The sequence below is a fragment of the Pieris brassicae genome, chromosome 1 (genome assembly GCF_905147105.1).
Source record: "Pieris brassicae chromosome 1, ilPieBrab1.1, whole genome shotgun sequence".
Lineage (NCBI taxonomy): Eukaryota > Metazoa > Arthropoda > Insecta > Lepidoptera > Pieridae > Pieris > Pieris brassicae.
Genome location: NC_059665.1, coordinates 8,522,940 through 8,541,297, shown reverse-complemented (window position 1 = coordinate 8,541,297; position 18,358 = coordinate 8,522,940). Strand labels below are relative to the sequence as shown.

The window sequence follows — 18,358 nt, the reverse complement described above, 5'->3', positions numbered from 1 at the left end:
CCGGACCGGGACACGTAGAATGATATAATCCCGCAAAGCGAACATGCAAAGTACAACAGTTTACCGGGAACAGCATCCGTCGACCACTTGTTGAACGCCAACTTGCCAGCCCCAAACTTCACTACGAATCTTAACCTATATTAATTACGCCATTATACGGAACATTAACAGGAACTGTATAAAACTATCAAATAACTAACAATTACAAAATATATCGATCTCGACAATCAAACACTGCACTTCCAACGTCTTAAAACTCGGGGACACTTGAGAGTTACTTGTAAGAAAACGTGGAAAATTATTACGGAAATGGCATGTAAACGGGTGGAACGTTTTTAAATTTGACCGAATCGCGAACCGGATGTGAATTGATTGGAAATTTAGAATTTAGTAATTGAGGAGCGGAGGAGTTGCATTAGTGCACGCCGGCCTAGTTGCAACAGGTTGTTTGGCCGAGGATAGCGGAGCCGCATGCGCGCTGCGCCGACCGATGCACTCCTCCACAGTGGGGGCGCCGAAATATCCATAGCGATAAAACTTTAATGTTTAGAAGGAATAGTGTACTTTTGTAGATAAATTGTTTTCGTTATTTGAAGTCTATTGAGTTAACATTTAATGTTCGGAGTTTTATAAAGATATCTAGATTGATACCATTGATACATAGTTTTCATATGTTACAGAATATACATGCAATGTTGATTTTTAACTAAAGATAACAAATAATGGCTCAGGAATAACTAATATTAAAGTTTTATATTGGGTTTCATGTTCATTTGTGCTGTTACTGTGGTGATGCATTCATTTTTAGGAAACTTTGTGTAGAAGTAAGCAGTAGTCACGTGGTCCTCATCATGGTTGAATAACAGTGATTCAATAACTAAATCCAGATAGTTACTGAAAATTTAAATAATGTATGACATTCAGTTAAAAGCATACGTATATACACTGTACGCATTTGTATATACAAGCTACAACTTGCCCAAACAATAAATATTTTCACATTAATACGAAAATGCATTTGCGGTCATTGTAGAACAGCCATCTTTTGCCCTATAATCGTATAGAATTAGGTTCGTCGCAAGCCTTATCTTAGCCATAGATAGCGACGCAATCCTAACTGCCGGATCGAACTATTATATCTATACGGGCAGAACACTATGGTTTAATTGTTCCATTTTTAAACCTTCGTTTAATAAACTTCATATAAATATTAATAATTTAGTACTTAATTCCGTTTAATTTATAATATTTAAAATCGTATTCAAACCTAGGATAAATGGGTTACTTGTGTGTTTATATATTTAAAATGATATGCAAATCAAAGGAGTATTGCTATTGAGATTGCTATGAGACAATCAAAACCGTTAACTTTGATCCAAAGGTCTTTCTTTTCATATAGTATTTCCCAAATCGGTTCAGCAGCATCACACATATATTTATAACATATATTCACGACTTTACATACCACCGTCTCTATCGATCACAGCGTAAATAGATTTGATAGAAAGAGAAAGTAACATGTATGACTAATATAAACAATCGACCATCGAAATTTCGAGATAATTATTCCAAGCCAAAGTTTCGATATCGGCCGAAACTTCTCGAAACCGCACTGACGACGACAAATTAAATTTACCCCACATACCCGTTCACGTCAGGCCTTTCATATGTATGGCCATTTTCAAGTAAATCGACCTTTAAATTTCATGATAAGACCATTTTAAAACTTTAGTGTTATATTGTCGTTACCGTAAAACCTTTAAAAAGCTTTGGAGGCTCCACAAGTCCGATAGTAATCAAATTAGGGTCTCACTGGCAGTGCCTTTGATCTAATCGTTTGTAAGTGGATCTTAAAATTATATTTTTATTTATGCTCTTAAATGTGTGGATAGATACAAATTATGTCAAAAACGTCCCTAAGTAACACTAATGCTTATATAACATAAAGGATGAAAAAACGTATTTGTTGCAAATGTAAAAAAAAATGTGTCTTTTTAGTTGATAATATTTTTTTACACTTGTGTAAGTTATATTTATATATTTGTATAAAAGATGCGAAGGTTAATGAGACATGTCTTATTGTTAAAAATCGTGTAACTGGTATTATAAGATTACAATTAATGCAATTGAAACCCGGCTCGAAGGACCAAAATTTTCCTGGGTCAGAGTCATGCTTCAAACAATGTAAAAATGTAATATACTACACTATTTATTATCACTTACGCATAACACAAGAATATAGTAGGGCTAAATGATTTGATTTCATGCTGTGCTAAAAAGAGTGCCTGCGTCTAGCTATATTCTCGGAGCAAAGCTCTGACGATTTAGGTAAACGCCTCGCTTTAAAAACTACGAAAGCCTGAGTGAGCAATATAAATATATATATATAACCTATTTACAATAAAATGTACAACTTTAGGGTCCTTCAAGAAAAGAGCGTACCCATTCTTAAAAGGCCGGCAACGCACTCGCGAGCCCTCTGGAATTAAGTGTCCATAGGTGGCGGTATCACTTAGGATCCGGTGAGCCCGTTTGGCCCCTTTTCTATAAGATAAAAGAAACTTTACTACCAAGTTCTCTCAAATTCTTCAAGTTGAATAACTTTTTTTTAATAGCCCGCACAATTTGTGCATTGTGGCCCAGGGTAAAAATAGGGAAACGAGTAAAAAAATATTTATCAAATGGAAAGGAATTTAAGAATGGAAATTAAATCTAAAAAATAAAAGATCAATTCTTATAGAGCTACATAAAAAAAGAGTGTAAGACAAGATATTTACTTTCATATTGTCTAAATTTTTATATCATTACTTAAGATAAAAGCTGCTAAAAGTTTATATATATGTGGGTCCAATGTTGCAAGTTTGAATAACTTTTGGTATTAGAACATCCTCGTGATACGAAATTCCTAATTTAAAAACATTAACTTATTTAAATCAGACATCCATTAAAACCACCACTCCAACTTTGTAACAGATATACTACGTTTTATTGCCATCTTCAGGCCGACAGTGCCGAACTTCACTCTAGGGCAGCTTTACGCAATATGCTTTAAGGGCTGCATTAAACAGTAAATCTAATGTTATGGCGGACAATACAAAATCAATGGCGCAACAACCTTTTTAAGTTTGGGCCTCAGATTTCAGGTCAATCTAATAGGCAAGTAAATCAGCATGCTGTGCCTGATACACCCCGTCGACTTTTGGATCTTAGGCAAGCCGGTTTCCTCACGATGTTAACCGTTGGAGCGATTAAATGAGGACATCGAAAGAAAGTCCATTAGTGCACAGCCGTGGATTGAACCTACGATATGCCCCCCACTAGATCTACACATTACTTCTAATTCCATTTCATGTTCAACAAAGCCCAAAAACCATATTAGACTCAATGCTGTAGACTTTAGAGTCGTATTTACGATGGCTAAATTAAAAAAAAATACGTTATTTGTGTAAGAAACGACCATGTAATTTTATCGCCCAAAGACACTCTCTGAAGTCTCGGTATGCTCTTTTCTTGATGGACAACTGGTTCCACATAGATATGGTGCACGGCTAAAACTGTCTTAAAAATGCTTAGTTGCGAAGGATTGACGTCGAGGTGATACGAGGTGATGTTGATTATGGATGCAATGTAAAATAAAATAGCTTAGTCGTGCCTTTTCATCTCCGTAACATGCATTAAAAGAAAACGCAAATTATTTCCCAATTAACGCATAATAATCTCATAGAGTTTTTATGTAAATACATTAGAACGGATATCGTAAATGATTTTGCATTTCATTTCAATTAATATATTCTACAAAAAAGTAACAAAATGAGCACGATAATTGAAAGAAAGATCTTCAATACTTCAATACCTGTACTAATATATGGATCTCAATCTTGGGCGCCCACTAAAGTGGAGCATACAAAGCTACAGGTGTGTCATAGATCGATGGAACGATGTATTATAGGGAAGAAAAATTAATAATACAGCTTTAAGAAAAACAACTAAGGTAACAGATGTTACAATAAAAATAAATAAACAAAAGGGGAAATGAGTGGAGCACGTGGCAAGAGGAAAAGAAAAGTGGATCAAAAATGTACAAAACTGGGGCTCAAGGTACAGTAAACGAAAAAGAGGAAGACAACTTTGAAGCTAGATAGGCCAAATTAAAGAAACAGCAGATACATGGCAGAGAGTGGCACAGTGCACCTGAAATGACGGGATACCTAAAAGATTGAAATAGAAAATATATAATATATATATAATAATAATAGTGTTTAAATATAAAATCTGAAAGAGGCTATTATTATCATAAATACTCTATATCTGTTTAAAAATAAGTTGCTTAAAACTATACTGGCCAAAAACACGATCTGTTTGAACACGAACTCTTTGAATAATCCTTTATAACTGATATACATTATTCACCTAAATGACAGCGTCTTACGCAATCATGGTATTACGTGTATGTAAATATGAAAGCAAATAAAACCGTATGAAGGTGGCTTAAATACTTTTATATCATCCCTAAAACTGTACGCAAATATAATTCGAACAAGTTCAACACTAAGCGCTGTTTATTCAGACTGCATAATGAATTTATGAAATAACTCCTGCCTTTCGCTAACTGTGGACGCATTTCTGTGCCCGTCAGGCGTTACTTCTAACATTATTGAAAAGGTATTGTATTGACAGTTTTATTTCGTGTTCCATACAACTAGGGTTTTTTATTTATTGATATATCGTTTGCATTTAAGAATCAGGATTATTGCTTTATAATTAAATTTAAATTTTGTGTACCATACCTCATTTGAAGAACGCATTTTGGCCAAAACTCACCAATATCCAGATTAAGCATTCTGATAAACGAACTAGATCTGGATCTGGATAAAGTTCCCTTCCCACTTTGAAATAAATTTTCTTATAGTTTTTTTTATAGGCTTCAGCGTTCGACTCTCACACCTGAGGTCGTAGGTTCGATCCTCAGCTGTGCCCCAATGAACATCTATTTGCGCATTTAGCATTCGCTCGAACGATGAAGGAAAACATCGTGATGAAACCGGCTTGCCTTAGACCCAAAAAGTCGACGGCGTGCGTCAGGCTGAACGCTGACACTTGCCGATTAGATTAACAAATGATCATGAAACAGATACATGAGGCCCAGGCCTAAAAGATTGTAGCACCATTAATATTTTTTTTAAATAATAATTCATTAGCGCTTCAAGCTTTTCTGGGAATTGGGCTTAGATTGTATCCACTTCTTTGACTAGATGATCGGCCTTCTGACTGTCACAAGTCGTCAATTTTTGGATTTGAGGAAACCATTCCACACGTAGTTTTCCTTCACTGTACAAGCGTGTGTTAACATAAAGTTCATACGTGCACGACCTGAGGGATGACAGTCAGTACTTTTAAATGCTAAGTAAGACTACAGTAATAATAATATTAATTATATTATTATTTTATCAATGTGTCATTTTAATCATTTTGATTCGTTTTCTTTATGGGTATTTTGTGTTCATCGTATTCTTGATATGGTATATTTAGACGTCATATGATATATATTATAAAAAAGAGGTGTGGCACACAGTTATATTGTATGGAACTGTAGGAAGTACATACTTTTGTATAAAGGATGTGAAGGGACTGGCGTATACGGAAATTATATTAAAGGAATAATTATGGGAAGGAATTAAAATATGACTGTAAGGATATCAAAAAATGATTGTGATTTTAGGGATAATTGTGAATTTTTTTTTTGCAAATTTGTCCAGTAGTTTTGGAGTCCGTAGGTTACAAATATACGAACGTTTCCTTTTTAATACAGAATATAATAATTTTACTGTGACATAAAGGCTGTGAGTTGCCACTGATGAGTTCTGAGATAGTATTGTTTTATCTATGATGGTAATAAAATCTCTTAATATTCTCATACAACTAAGTTAAATATCCTTATGAAACCTTATATCAAAGAAAACTTATTGACTCGTGCTGCAGGGCTGTCACAATCCTTAAAAATTATTGAAGTCGAAATTAGGGTTGTCGAAATTTTTGTAATATACAATTTGACTCACCGAGTATATAAACCATGTTTTTGGTCCAACGTTGCAGTTCCTTGCGGATCGCTCGTCGTTCCTGCTGACAGCGCGCGAATGAGCACTCCGCCATGACAGAGCGACAACCCTGAAAATTAATATATTTTAATATTTGGATTTCATCAATCTTACGATAGAAATGGACCCACAGCAATTAATTAAAATAATGGTTAGATACATATTTATTAAGTTTTACCTATAGCATTAGGTACTTAATATTTTGAATATTATTCTGGGAGTTGAACCATAGACTAGACTATAATTGGATGATAAAATATTTATTATTTGATATGAAACCTCCGTCAAAGATTTGACATTCATAATGTATTTTTTATCGTTCCAAATATAAACTGCTATGAACTAAACAGTTCCGATGCCATACTAAGACCTTCTTAAGACACACGTTCGAAATTTAAAACGAAACGTTCGATGTCAATAGCCATTAATGGAATTTTAAAAGATCCAATTACATTGAGAAAGTATCGACTGCGCCGGTCAATGACCCGACCTAACGGAATCCTGCGAAAAACCTCTCTCATCAAGGAACCACCCCCCGAATATACCCGAACCCCCCCAAATCTGGCCCCCGAATTCTTGCTGAACCGTTTGTAAGGGCGAGTTACTTGCTTGATAATTAACTGCTAATTTTAACATGTCAATGTAGCACTTATAAATCAGTAGATATATGACAAGATAACAACTTTTTATTGATTATTCTGATATTGTGATGTGAACACTTGTTATGAATTCATATAAACGTTTCACTGTAGTGCTATGTACGAAAAGATTACAGACAATCGTCTATGGTTGCATTCATAGAGAATCTGTCAGCGGTCGAGTCAATTTCAAGCAAAGGCACGACCAAACGCGCCTCAATCCCAAACTCCAGACGGGGGAGGCGGGTATCGCGAAACTATTCTTATTTTAAAATCTCCACGGAATTATGCCACGGAGATTCTTATTTTAAAAATATCACGCTCCACCGAAATTTTCTTATTTTTTAAATTCAGTGGGGGAGGGGGCAAACGCTTCCGAAATCCACCCGTTGCTGGCCACCAACAATTACTTCATTTTATTATTCAAGACGTCATAGCCGAGCGAATTTAAAAACGCCATTCGAAATGAATAGAGTTTAAATTTATTTTTTTCTATATGGTTCGGTTTTTCTTTTGGATGGTCGCATTCCTTTCAATGGATAATTTAAGTTTCGATATTGTAACTTTCAACGTTATAACGAGCCGTTTATTGTTATGATTTAATCTAAAATACCGAACTAGATCGGCAGCATAATAATTTAATTTATTATTTTATATAAATTGTATTTTACTAAAAATTAATAGCAATCTGCTAATATAACAATAGAAATTTTCAACCTAAGGGCAAAGACTAAAGGGCACCAGCTAAATTGATTTAATCGAAGTAAACTAATGTTTGAACTACTTCCCCACGCAAAAGTAACCTGTGTTGTATAACAAACAATTTCCTTCCACAAATACAGCTGAAATTCGGAGATTTTATATAATTATCTGTGGTCCGGCCAGACCAACTCATCGATGACATTTGTGTTCCTTTTTTAAAAATTTGACAGGGGACCACCCTCTCCCTCCGGCGCTGGCCAGTTATGATATTCTTATTTTAAAACCGCTCGAGGCGTTCGGTTTCCGTTAAGACTGTGTGTGTGAGACGTTACACACACGTCGTAAGACCAAGATATTGAATTTATTGGGAGGTTTCTTTGAACGCAGATTTCTACATTAAATTTTGATAATACTCAATTCAGCTAGCTATTTATTCTGAAATTAATTTATTATTAAAAATTTGTTTTACTCTGTGTCATTATTATACCATTATTTAAATACTAATTATAGTTTGGTTGGAAAACCTAGTTTAAACCATATATACTTTTTCACTGAGAGAGAACCATATTTTACCTAAATTATATTTATAAACAAAATCCTTTTATATATTTTGGTTACAGACTACATAAAACATTTAAATTTTTAACTTTTACAAAATAAGAAAATTAGCCAAGAGAAAATTTTCGAGTAAATTTCGTCTTAAGCCCGTAGTGTTAATTAACTAAAGCTTAAACTAAAATAACCCGTATCTAGTAAAGGGTAAATGACGCTTTTTATAATCTTAGTGAGAAAATAATGGGAAGTAAAGGAAAAGCCTTTTCAATGTCGAAATATTAAATTTTAAAAACCTCGTAAGCACACCTTTTTTTAGAACCAATGCTTTTACGCATTCACCACATAAAGGTTACCTGTGTATGGACTCAGGTTCTCTAGCTGATATCCAGATATTTCGTCCCCCAAAAACGGAGTATTTATAACACGCATAATACGTTCTAAACGTACTGAATGTTTTGTCCGAGACTCAAACTGGGATCAACTTATCGTATTCGTAGCTTTGTTACAAACATATAATCCTAATTGAGGCCAATACTTCAATTCCAACAAAATAATCTTTCCAAGTTTGAATCCACCGATGACCTATATGAAATATGTTTACCCCGTAACTCACAAGAGGACAGCTGATTCAATTTGTTCAAATAAGAGTGGTTCAAAACCTCGCGTTTTTAACGAGCACAAAAAAATTGTAGCTTAAAAGTAAACAATAACTTACTTTTAAAATAAACTCAAATTTAAAAATGAAAATGTCTCGAATGAACAAAACTCGAAATTTAAATTATCGAACTTTCATGCAATTCTAAATTCAAATCGTCGAACGCAGACAAATGCTAATTTCACCAAAAAGGTCCGTCATAACAAAAAATCGCCAATAATTTCCCGGCAATTTCAATCGCTGTCAAATTTCGGTCTCCCTGTTTCCCCCGGATCAATTTATACCCGTCCCGCTCCGCCTTAAGATACCCGGCTATATCCGTCTCCTAGGATAACTTCTAGAACTGGTACAGCTTACGCGAATAACACGGTATGTGAAATTGTAAATTATAATGAAATAATGTGTTTCAAGGGTTAGCCTTCGTGTGCCATCTATTTTAACTATAATAAAGTATATTCCTATACTGAATCTTACACGCATTCAATATTCGTCAGATCTGTTGTAACTCGAACGACATATTTCACCCATTATAATAACAAACTAAAGAAAATCTGTAACACTTATAATATCTGTAATCTCTTAAAGAACCGTTTTTTGTGTATATTTCGACAATTGACATTTAGTCTAGCCATGACCTGGGGCAATGTTACTTACTACCTTATTCGTCGGGAGTGTAGAGCCATTCTCCCGCGGATATGGCCCGGATCTTATTTTTAATCGGTGTGTGTGTGAGACGTATCTATGTGTGTGATGCTCCCTTGTGGCGAAATTGATGTTTTTAATTAGTTCGCAAGGGTTTGTCGCATATATTTATTAAACTCAGTGGTTTTTGTTTTTGCTGTATCCCAAGTTATAATGGATTTTGTCATATTGGTAATATTCTGCCGATATTATATAATGATGATATTAATATTAATTATATGTACAATACCATAATAATAGTACTATATTATTTACAAACGCATTGTTTCATGAACAAACATTTTTATTCCTACCATTCTTTATCTATAGTATCTGTGGAAGTTACTCCTTCAAGTATAAAATCGTGTCATTCTCTTTAGAAGTGGCAGGCTTAAAAATTAAATTTATTCTGAAATTAAAAAAAATAGTAATTGTCATTGTCAACAACTTAAGTGTTAAAAATATTAAAAAAATATATAGTGTTGAAAGCTCAACAAAAGCCATTTAAATATGAACAAGCCATGGTTTTGAACTTTAATTGAATGCACGTTTCGTTAAACAATTTCGCGAAAGTTGGCTCAAAATGTAAAACTATCCCGCTCAAAGTCGCCTTTGTTCGATCATTCAATAGGCGGGAAATGGAAGTTTTCGCGGCATTTTGAAAATTTTAAATGACAGATGTCAGATTTGAATTTGAAAACTTCCAGAGTTCAGCATTGTTCGTAGTTTGTGCGCGTCAACGCTCACATGGATTTATCTTGGTTAAGTTAAATCCTCAATGTGAATCTTGTGACTAGCAGATTCGTATGTATAATACTAACTCATGTCCGCACTTGCGTTGTGTTTTTTACCAATATGATTTTCAGAAAATGCTCACGTAATCTTTATATCTGTCATTTTTTAATTATGGTTTAAAACCCAGATCTTAACGCACATACTGACTTTCGTCGGAGCTACGTCATGTCTAGAGCATACAAGTCAGTGTAACTGGAGTTGTCTGGAATTTTTATCACTATAGATAGGTATTATTATGTCAAAAAAAGTAAAATACTGGATTTGAATTCGGGACACATGACACATTTATGCGGATATAGGCTTTTATTCAGAGCAGCGTTGGCCTAGTGGCTTCAGCGTGTGACTCTTATCCCTGAAATTCCCAGGGAAGATGCAGTAATTTTATGATTAATGTCAATTTTAATAAAAAAAAATTACTAGAAAAAAGGTGTACAAAAGCCTATAAAATATGAATAAATCCATGGCGCTACAACCATTTTAGGTCTGGGCTGAGGCCAGGATTTCTGTATTTGTTTCATGGTCTTTTGTTATTCTAATGGGCAAGTAGGCCTTCTGTGCCTGACGCACGCCTTCGACTTTTTGGGTCTAAGGCAAGCCAGTTTCCTCACGATGTTTTCCTTTACAGTTCGAGCGAATGTTAAATGCGCACATAGAAAGAAAGTCCATTGGTCTACTGCCGAGTTCGAACCTACGACCTCATAGGCCAACACTGCCCTACTAAAAAGCTAGGCTAAACAAAAAATCATATTAAGGCAAAACGAATCTCGCGTGGGTGAGTAGAAAATAAAAATGACGTGAAAATGTATCTGCCATGCGTATTTCATACATTACGTTAGGTTAGTACACACAAACAATGGAATAGTATTTCGTACAGACAAAATAACAAAAATCCAAACTTTTTCATAGGAAAGTGATAACACGAGCGAAGTTTGAAACTAGTTGAAAACAAAGCGCAGTCGGCGCAACAGGTTGTGTATACAGAGTGTATATATCTTTCCAGTTTTAGCTTGTCCGTGGAACTTAATTTCAGTAGAATAAACGTCTGTGTGATTATTTACGCAGTGTCCACAATCAACCAGATTTCCAGGAAACCAAAGTTCGATCCAACCATCCATCTTTATTGTACGAGAAAAATTTAATTTATGGTAGGTATGAAATACTTATATGTTTAGGACTTCGTGTCTTAGTGGAAAACGTATTAAACAAAGGTATTCCTCCAATCTGAGCTTCAATTCCCGGCTATATGATTACAGTAGCGTACATACATTTAATATAAACAAAATATCAAGTCGAGGTTATATTTTTATGGGACGTAGGACGCCCATACAACACCAATCTTGAAAATGCGTTGCCGACCTTTAGGTGACGCTCTAATCTTTAAGGCTCCTAAGTCGAAATGGTTCAGAAATAGAAACTTGTGGATCCAGCTGCCCACTGAAGTATTACCTAATTAGTTCGATTGCCTTTCGAATTCGAGGTCCTTCAAGAAAAGAGCGTACCAATTCTTAAAAGGCCGGCAACGCAATCGAGAGCCCTCTGGTTTTGAGTGTTCATGGGCGGCGGTATCACTTAACATCAGATGAGCCTGGCTATTTGCCACATTTTCTATTTTTATTTAATATATTAGAATTTTTACGATGTCTTAATCATTCACTATAACACAAAATTATCCAACAGTCAAAATAGTTTCTCTAAACGAATTAAAATTACGCATACATAGCAGACTGCATACATACATACATAGCGCATATATTAAGAATTTCATTAATAAATAAAGATTTCATTAGCCCATAACCGAATCTCCTGGATTGGGAGGGGTTGATCCCAAGTCGTGGGGGGTTAGGGAGGGGTGTCCTCCGCGCCTGTGTGAAAGAATGCAAGGAATCAATACAGCGGTGCACGTTAAATTGCCCCAGCTTCCTCATAACCCCCTCTATGGGGGGGTTTCTTCGGGATTATATTTTGATTGAACTGTTATAAAAACAATTGCGATAATTGATGTGTAAGAAATAGTTTTCGGGACCGTAAAGACCTGTAGTCTAAGCTTAGGTTAGAAGTTACGACTCGTAACGACTCGTTTCTTCATTTATAATATTTTTTCAAGAATAACGTTTTTCTGCGAATCAAGGATTATTACACGTGCCTATATACAGCAATTAATTCCATTCGTAATTTCCATAAATATAAGTATATTTCGTCGTTTTTTTTCACGATTCCTATCAACAGCAGTAGCAACCACCATATCAAACTTAATAGCCCTGGGTGGTGGATAGGTGGAATGATAATGGCTCTTTACGTTATCTATACTACGCAGTATACGTCCAGTAGTCCGTAGTAGAACAATCCAATCCTGGACTATATTTCAGTTGAATGTCGAGTAAATAAAAATCCACTTGAAGAATTTGAGATCCGTTTTTAAAACAGACGTTAATCACATTAATCGATAATCAGTCCTTACGTATAAACGCCGAAAGCTGGCTAGGTAATTGCTGCTTTTGCCAAAAGCTATTGCGGAGCTGTTTTAACATAATTAGCTACACGACTCTAGTATTGCGATAAAACCTCGGCAAGTCAGTGAATTTTTTCAATATTAACCCATATATGACCAAAAGGGCGTCTAGGTAACTAATCTACGACGACCTTTTGGTTGGCTTAATTCGTCTTAGTAATAGATTTTAAGGGTAATAAAGTTTCAAATCAAAAATTTTGAAATATGCCATGAGATTTATACACACATACACAATTTAATATATATTCTTAAAGGTGAAAGCTGGTCAGTCTTAGTCGTAGAAATTATGTAAAACTTAAAAAGGATTTTGACGGTACGTAGTACTGTCTAAATCTTTCTGTGTCTCCAAGAACGAGTTTCCCTGAGTTGGAAGATACAAAATGAATCATCTAAAATTACTAATGAAAATCACTTATAATTCCACTTCAGATATGCAATTATTTAAATGATAGAAAATTATTGACTACTACGAGCATTGTCTTTAATATTATTTTACAATTAAAACTAAAACCTACCCACAGACAAGGCACCCTTCGTAGTCATAGACTGAAAATAGTTAACATAAAAATTATCTGTGGGAGCTCGAACAGGTGTATTTAAAACAAAACAGCATTTTCATAAGTTGTTACTAACTTGAGATTTGTTTACGACTTGGGTTACAGAGTTCTTGCATAATTCTTGCTTACATACGTTGTAACTTATAAGTCTGTATATTTGACCTGTAATATGCGTAATGTCTGGATAATACCGGAATTTGTTTTGTTCTCGATTCGATACTGTCCTTGACTGGTTCGGATAATCTCAATAAATAAACGAATCGCATATGAACTATTTTGACATGATTTATTTGTTTTCATATGCTCTTTATTTAATATTCATTCAAATTATATGTTAGCGTTAAGCATTAGGTTTATATCATAATCCTGTTACAAAATCTTACAGAGTTTTTGGGGTATGGAATATTCTTTAATTCGAACTATTTTAATTATAGATTTTCCATTTAAATATTTATTATTTTCGGATTTTCTATGTTCTAAGCAAAATATCGACAGACTAATTAGTTTATTTTTATCAGATTACACTTAATGTTTTTTTTTAAATAAGATTTTTATATACTATTCTCAAACTGTATACTAAAACATATCTTGAATGACCAAAAATCTTCAGAGAGAAATGTTTGACACCACTTGAGACTGTAATACGAAGTACTAAGAAACCAGACTACAAAAAATGCATATTTTCAAACAATATCAGCGCAGTCTTGGCCGAAACTAAGAAAATTGTTAACTTGAACGACAAAACAGTGAATTGTGGATAGAAATGAGCCATCACCAAGACAATGGCAGGAAAAACAGTGGGGCAAAATTGGTCATAATGAGAACCCCCACCCCCTTTGGGGTCAAGCGGGAAATAAAATTTTAAATTGGTGCCGTGAAAAAGACAAAACGTGCAGACGGAGTGGGTAGGGAGAGTGTACATTGTCACGTTTTATTAATTTAAATATATTTAATGGTAACCATGTATCTACTTTGTACAATAAATTAATCCAAAATTGGGATAATAATTATTGATGTCTTCCTATTAGGAATACCGTAATGTTTTTTAAATAAATAAATAGGTAGGTAATAAATACAGGTATTAATTGGAAGTTGCGGCTTAATAATTCCGAAATAAAAATATAAAATTATATTTGATTTAAACAAATACATATGCTAATATCCAACAAACCACGCAGAACAAGTGGTGTACAGTATCCCTAAGAACAACGTCTAGCTCAAGAAAAATTAAAATAATAACCATAAATTAAACATGAGCTTTATATTCTGAATTTTACTTTGTTATAATTTTAATCATAAAATATCCGCCATTTTGATGTATAAAGAATATTAATTAAGTTACTTTTCATTAGTTGAGTATTATTTCTTTCATTTACATTTTAAATATTTGTTTTGAACGGACTTACTGAAAATTCGGTGTAAGTTGAATATTGATGTCTTTAAAATATTTAAAAATGACACAATTTAAGGCTGTCATTGTCAAATTCCCTCTGACACATCAAACAACTTGATATTTATCGCGTTAGACAAAGACCTTTACATAAAAACAAAGATAATATCCAATCTACCCTAAATAAAGGTGAAATGGAACAAGTTATACAAATGTCTCGTCTGTCTATCACAGAAATACAGTGGCCTTTTAACCCACTCGCAGGGAGCTAGGGTTGCCACAAATTACTTTTATTTTTATTTTTTTACATGTTTAAAAGGCTTATAGTTAATTGTAGACAGTATTATTTATGTATTTGACAGTTAATATTTCTTATTAGACTGTAAATTAAGAAAATAATTCAGTGGTATTTTTTATGTTAAGACCACACTGCCAGAAGGTTCGCAAGTGTGTTGCCGTTTAGGAATTGGTACGCTTGGGACCCTATGGATTCCATAAATAAGTTCAGCATACATTAATGATTCAAGTTTGCACTTGCACCTGGTAGTTGCCCAGTGCTCCGCAAACGGCTGCTGCTTCCGCTCAACGAATAAGTATGAAAGCGTGAGAATGCTGTCAACACTAAAGCTGTACTACAGGGACCAAAATTTTATTAACTTAAGCATTTTTTACGGTTTGAATAAACATTCTATATTAGAAAAAGTTTATATCCTACATAAATGAAATTCACTGTATTTTTTTATTAATCGGAACAGCCCTAACGATGCTTACGGAACAAAACCCGCTAAACGTAGCAAATGAAACTGATTGTTTTAACGTCTTTTTTATGAGTCTGTTTGTCTTCTATTTTATTGACATTTTATTTTGATAGCTTAATTTACTGATACGCACTCTCTTGACTATTACTAAAGTATTTTAAAGCACTCCCACTTGTTCACTTGTTTGTTCACGGAAATGTCTTGGCCTCCGCAACGAATATTAAAAACGGTTATTCTATTTTTGAATTATGGTGTACCAAATTTCAAAGCTTTTAATAGCCCAGTCCAACTAGTTATATAGTTCAATATCTTCATATATATAATTCTACTATACGTGTGTATGTCCCTGAACTCATCTTAAACACACACAGCCCGGAAGATGGCCCTTCAGTCGGTATTTTCATGCTATGTTTAATATCCTAATCACTTCAAATATCATGCAAGACAACTTCAGGTGCGCAAGTTATATATGTATAAACAATAACTGCAAATATTCACATAGCAAAAAACTAGCGAAAACGAACACCCGTGGAAGACACGGAAAGGATTGCCTTGGAAAAATATCAATAAATCAGACAAAAGAATGTGTACTGCTGTTATGCGCAACTTAAGAGAAATTTAAATAAAAATTTCACGTTTTTTTTCAGATTCTGCAAAGCTTCAGACTTAAAATAAAACCATTACAAAGATACAAATTAAAATAGAAGCAGCCAAATACTTTCTAATATATTCGCAGACCACAAAATTCAATTTACACGTAGGAACTCCTTCCAGACGAACAAAATGAAAACATGCTTCGGGAAAAAAGTGGGGTGGGGTGGGGGTGGAAGACGCTGGATGATTAATTATTAGTTTGTGTGTGTTGGGTATCTTGGTGTGCATGAGTTTTTAGATAAGTTTTTGTAGTTTTAATATCCGGTATTACTTTCCGATAAATTAATATTAAAAATGTATTAAGAAGGTACCCACATATAACTTTTTATGATTAGACCATATGATTGTACCTATTCTTAAAAGGCCGACAACGCACTTGCGAGCCTTCTGAGTGTTAATGGGCGGATGCATCACTTAACATAAAAAAAAAACAAAAAGAAAACAGATATTACATATGTATGTAGTCCTGTGTGAAGTCAGTGGGTCACACGGTCACTAACTTAAAAACAAAACTTAATTCTAAATTAAGGTAAGTTCTTTAAAACAATACATTAGTGTAATGTACTTACTTGACTTTTTAAATAAGCATAAACACAAAAAAACTTTACGCTTTTACTAAGTAAACCACTTTGTAAAAACAGTCATCCAATATCAAACTGTGAGTGCTCACCTAAATGAACACAGCCAATAAATATTGCCAGATATTGATGGATCACAAAAAAACTAGATTTTATCTCAATATGCTCAATTTTTATTTCAGCCGTGTTTACATATCAATACATATTGACGAGATCTCAAGGATCACGATATATATTGACCGTCTGAATATATGGTATAGGCAGGGGCCTATTGTAATCTTTTATGAAACCAGAATTAATCAATACAAACACGTTAAAGTAATATCGTAATTTTATATGACAATTTTAAACAGAGCAATTACTAGGCTTCATACAAAATCTGAAATTGGCAATACCAATGTTATAGTATGGCGATAATATTGCTTTTTACATAACAAGCGGTAACACTTGTTTTTGGTTAGCGTTTACATGTGTAATTATTAATAACGGTTATTAGTTTTCTATTCTTATATATAAAGACCGCAAATTGGAGCATGTTTCAGCTGTAATAAAATATAAATTGCAAATAATGTTTGAAATGTCGGTTGTAATTTATATCACAAAGATTTAGATGTATGCTGAACGTAATTATATGAATATATCTGTCAGTAGCTTTGAATCATAAATATTAGCACTAAGTTGCCTTCAACTATACAATCACCTGTAGCGCTGCATAGTAAAGGAACTCTGTAAGCCTGATAGAACTACGTATATTAATTTCATCTTATACATTGATCATTTATTTATTTAAACATTCTAATAATAATATCTCTATAAAGACTTATGTATAAAGAATAAATGCGCTTAGAAAAGACAACTGTTGATATTGAGGTTGGATCGAGAAGGCCTTGTCATACATACCTGAACCAAATGCAGGACGTAATAGGGTCTGGTCGAATATACCCATAAGAGACGGTATGCATGGTGAATATCATGAGTGTGTGATGCGAGAGAGGTATGTCAGGAGTGTAGCAAGTGGAGATACGTGTTCTCCGCCTTCAGGACAAAAGCAATGTGTAAATAAATAAAGACTTTTATTCGAATAATGTTGTTATTTATTAGAATTAATATATTTGGTTTCTATAATTGTTTATGGCTATTTAATCTGGCATACCAGATTTTACAGTGTTGTTATTTTACAGTGCTGATTGTGATTCGTTATTTATGTACTGAATTTGGTTTTGTAATGAAGTTACCCGAATTAGGCCCATATTTATAGAAATTGACAAAAACCACTGATACAGAAGAATGTGTATGTGACAAACTGTCTGTATGTGTCAAAAACTTCTGGATTTGTCTTTTTATTAGATTTAAGAATAGTTACGTGTACACATTATTTGCGACTTATTAATAACATCTTGAAGTACTAATATAATCTATGAAAAAAATCGGCGACTATTTTTTTAATCACGTTTTATGTCAATATTCTACAAATTTATTAAATTATGATTAAATATTATTTAAGTCACAATCTCGTTTTGAGCGCTATCAAATATGTCAATCTTCAAACAGAGAAACGGTTTTACAGCTCCTGAAACTAGATTGAAGTTGTGTTTGACTTTCCGACATTACTTTTTCTCCTTATAAAATAATTGAAAAATGAACCTCATAATATAGTATAGTCACAGAAACACAATTAATTACACTGGCTGTCTAATTATGTAATTTATGATGACAGTTGTATAAATAATAATTCGTCGAACTTGTAAATCGTAAATCCATGTAAATAATGTAACAAATTTATAGTTGAAA

At 33.7% G+C, this 18,358-nt stretch overlaps 1 protein-coding gene across 3 annotated transcripts in view; it reads right to left on the bottom strand.

Moving 5' to 3' along the window:
- The window catches only part of LOC123709202 (mushroom body large-type Kenyon cell-specific protein 1), a 150,294-nt gene that overhangs the window by 93,978 nt on the left and 37,958 nt on the right, over positions 1 to 18,358 (bottom strand). For all 3 annotated transcript variants that reach the window (XM_045660310.1, XM_045660329.1, XM_045660320.1), the window contains exon 2: positions 6,057 to 6,165. In XM_045660310.1, coding sequence (XP_045516266.1) covers positions 6,057 to 6,150 — 94 coding nt within the window. In that variant the 5' untranslated portion in view covers positions 6,151 to 6,165. The remainder of the gene's footprint in view (positions 1 to 6,056; positions 6,166 to 18,358) is intronic.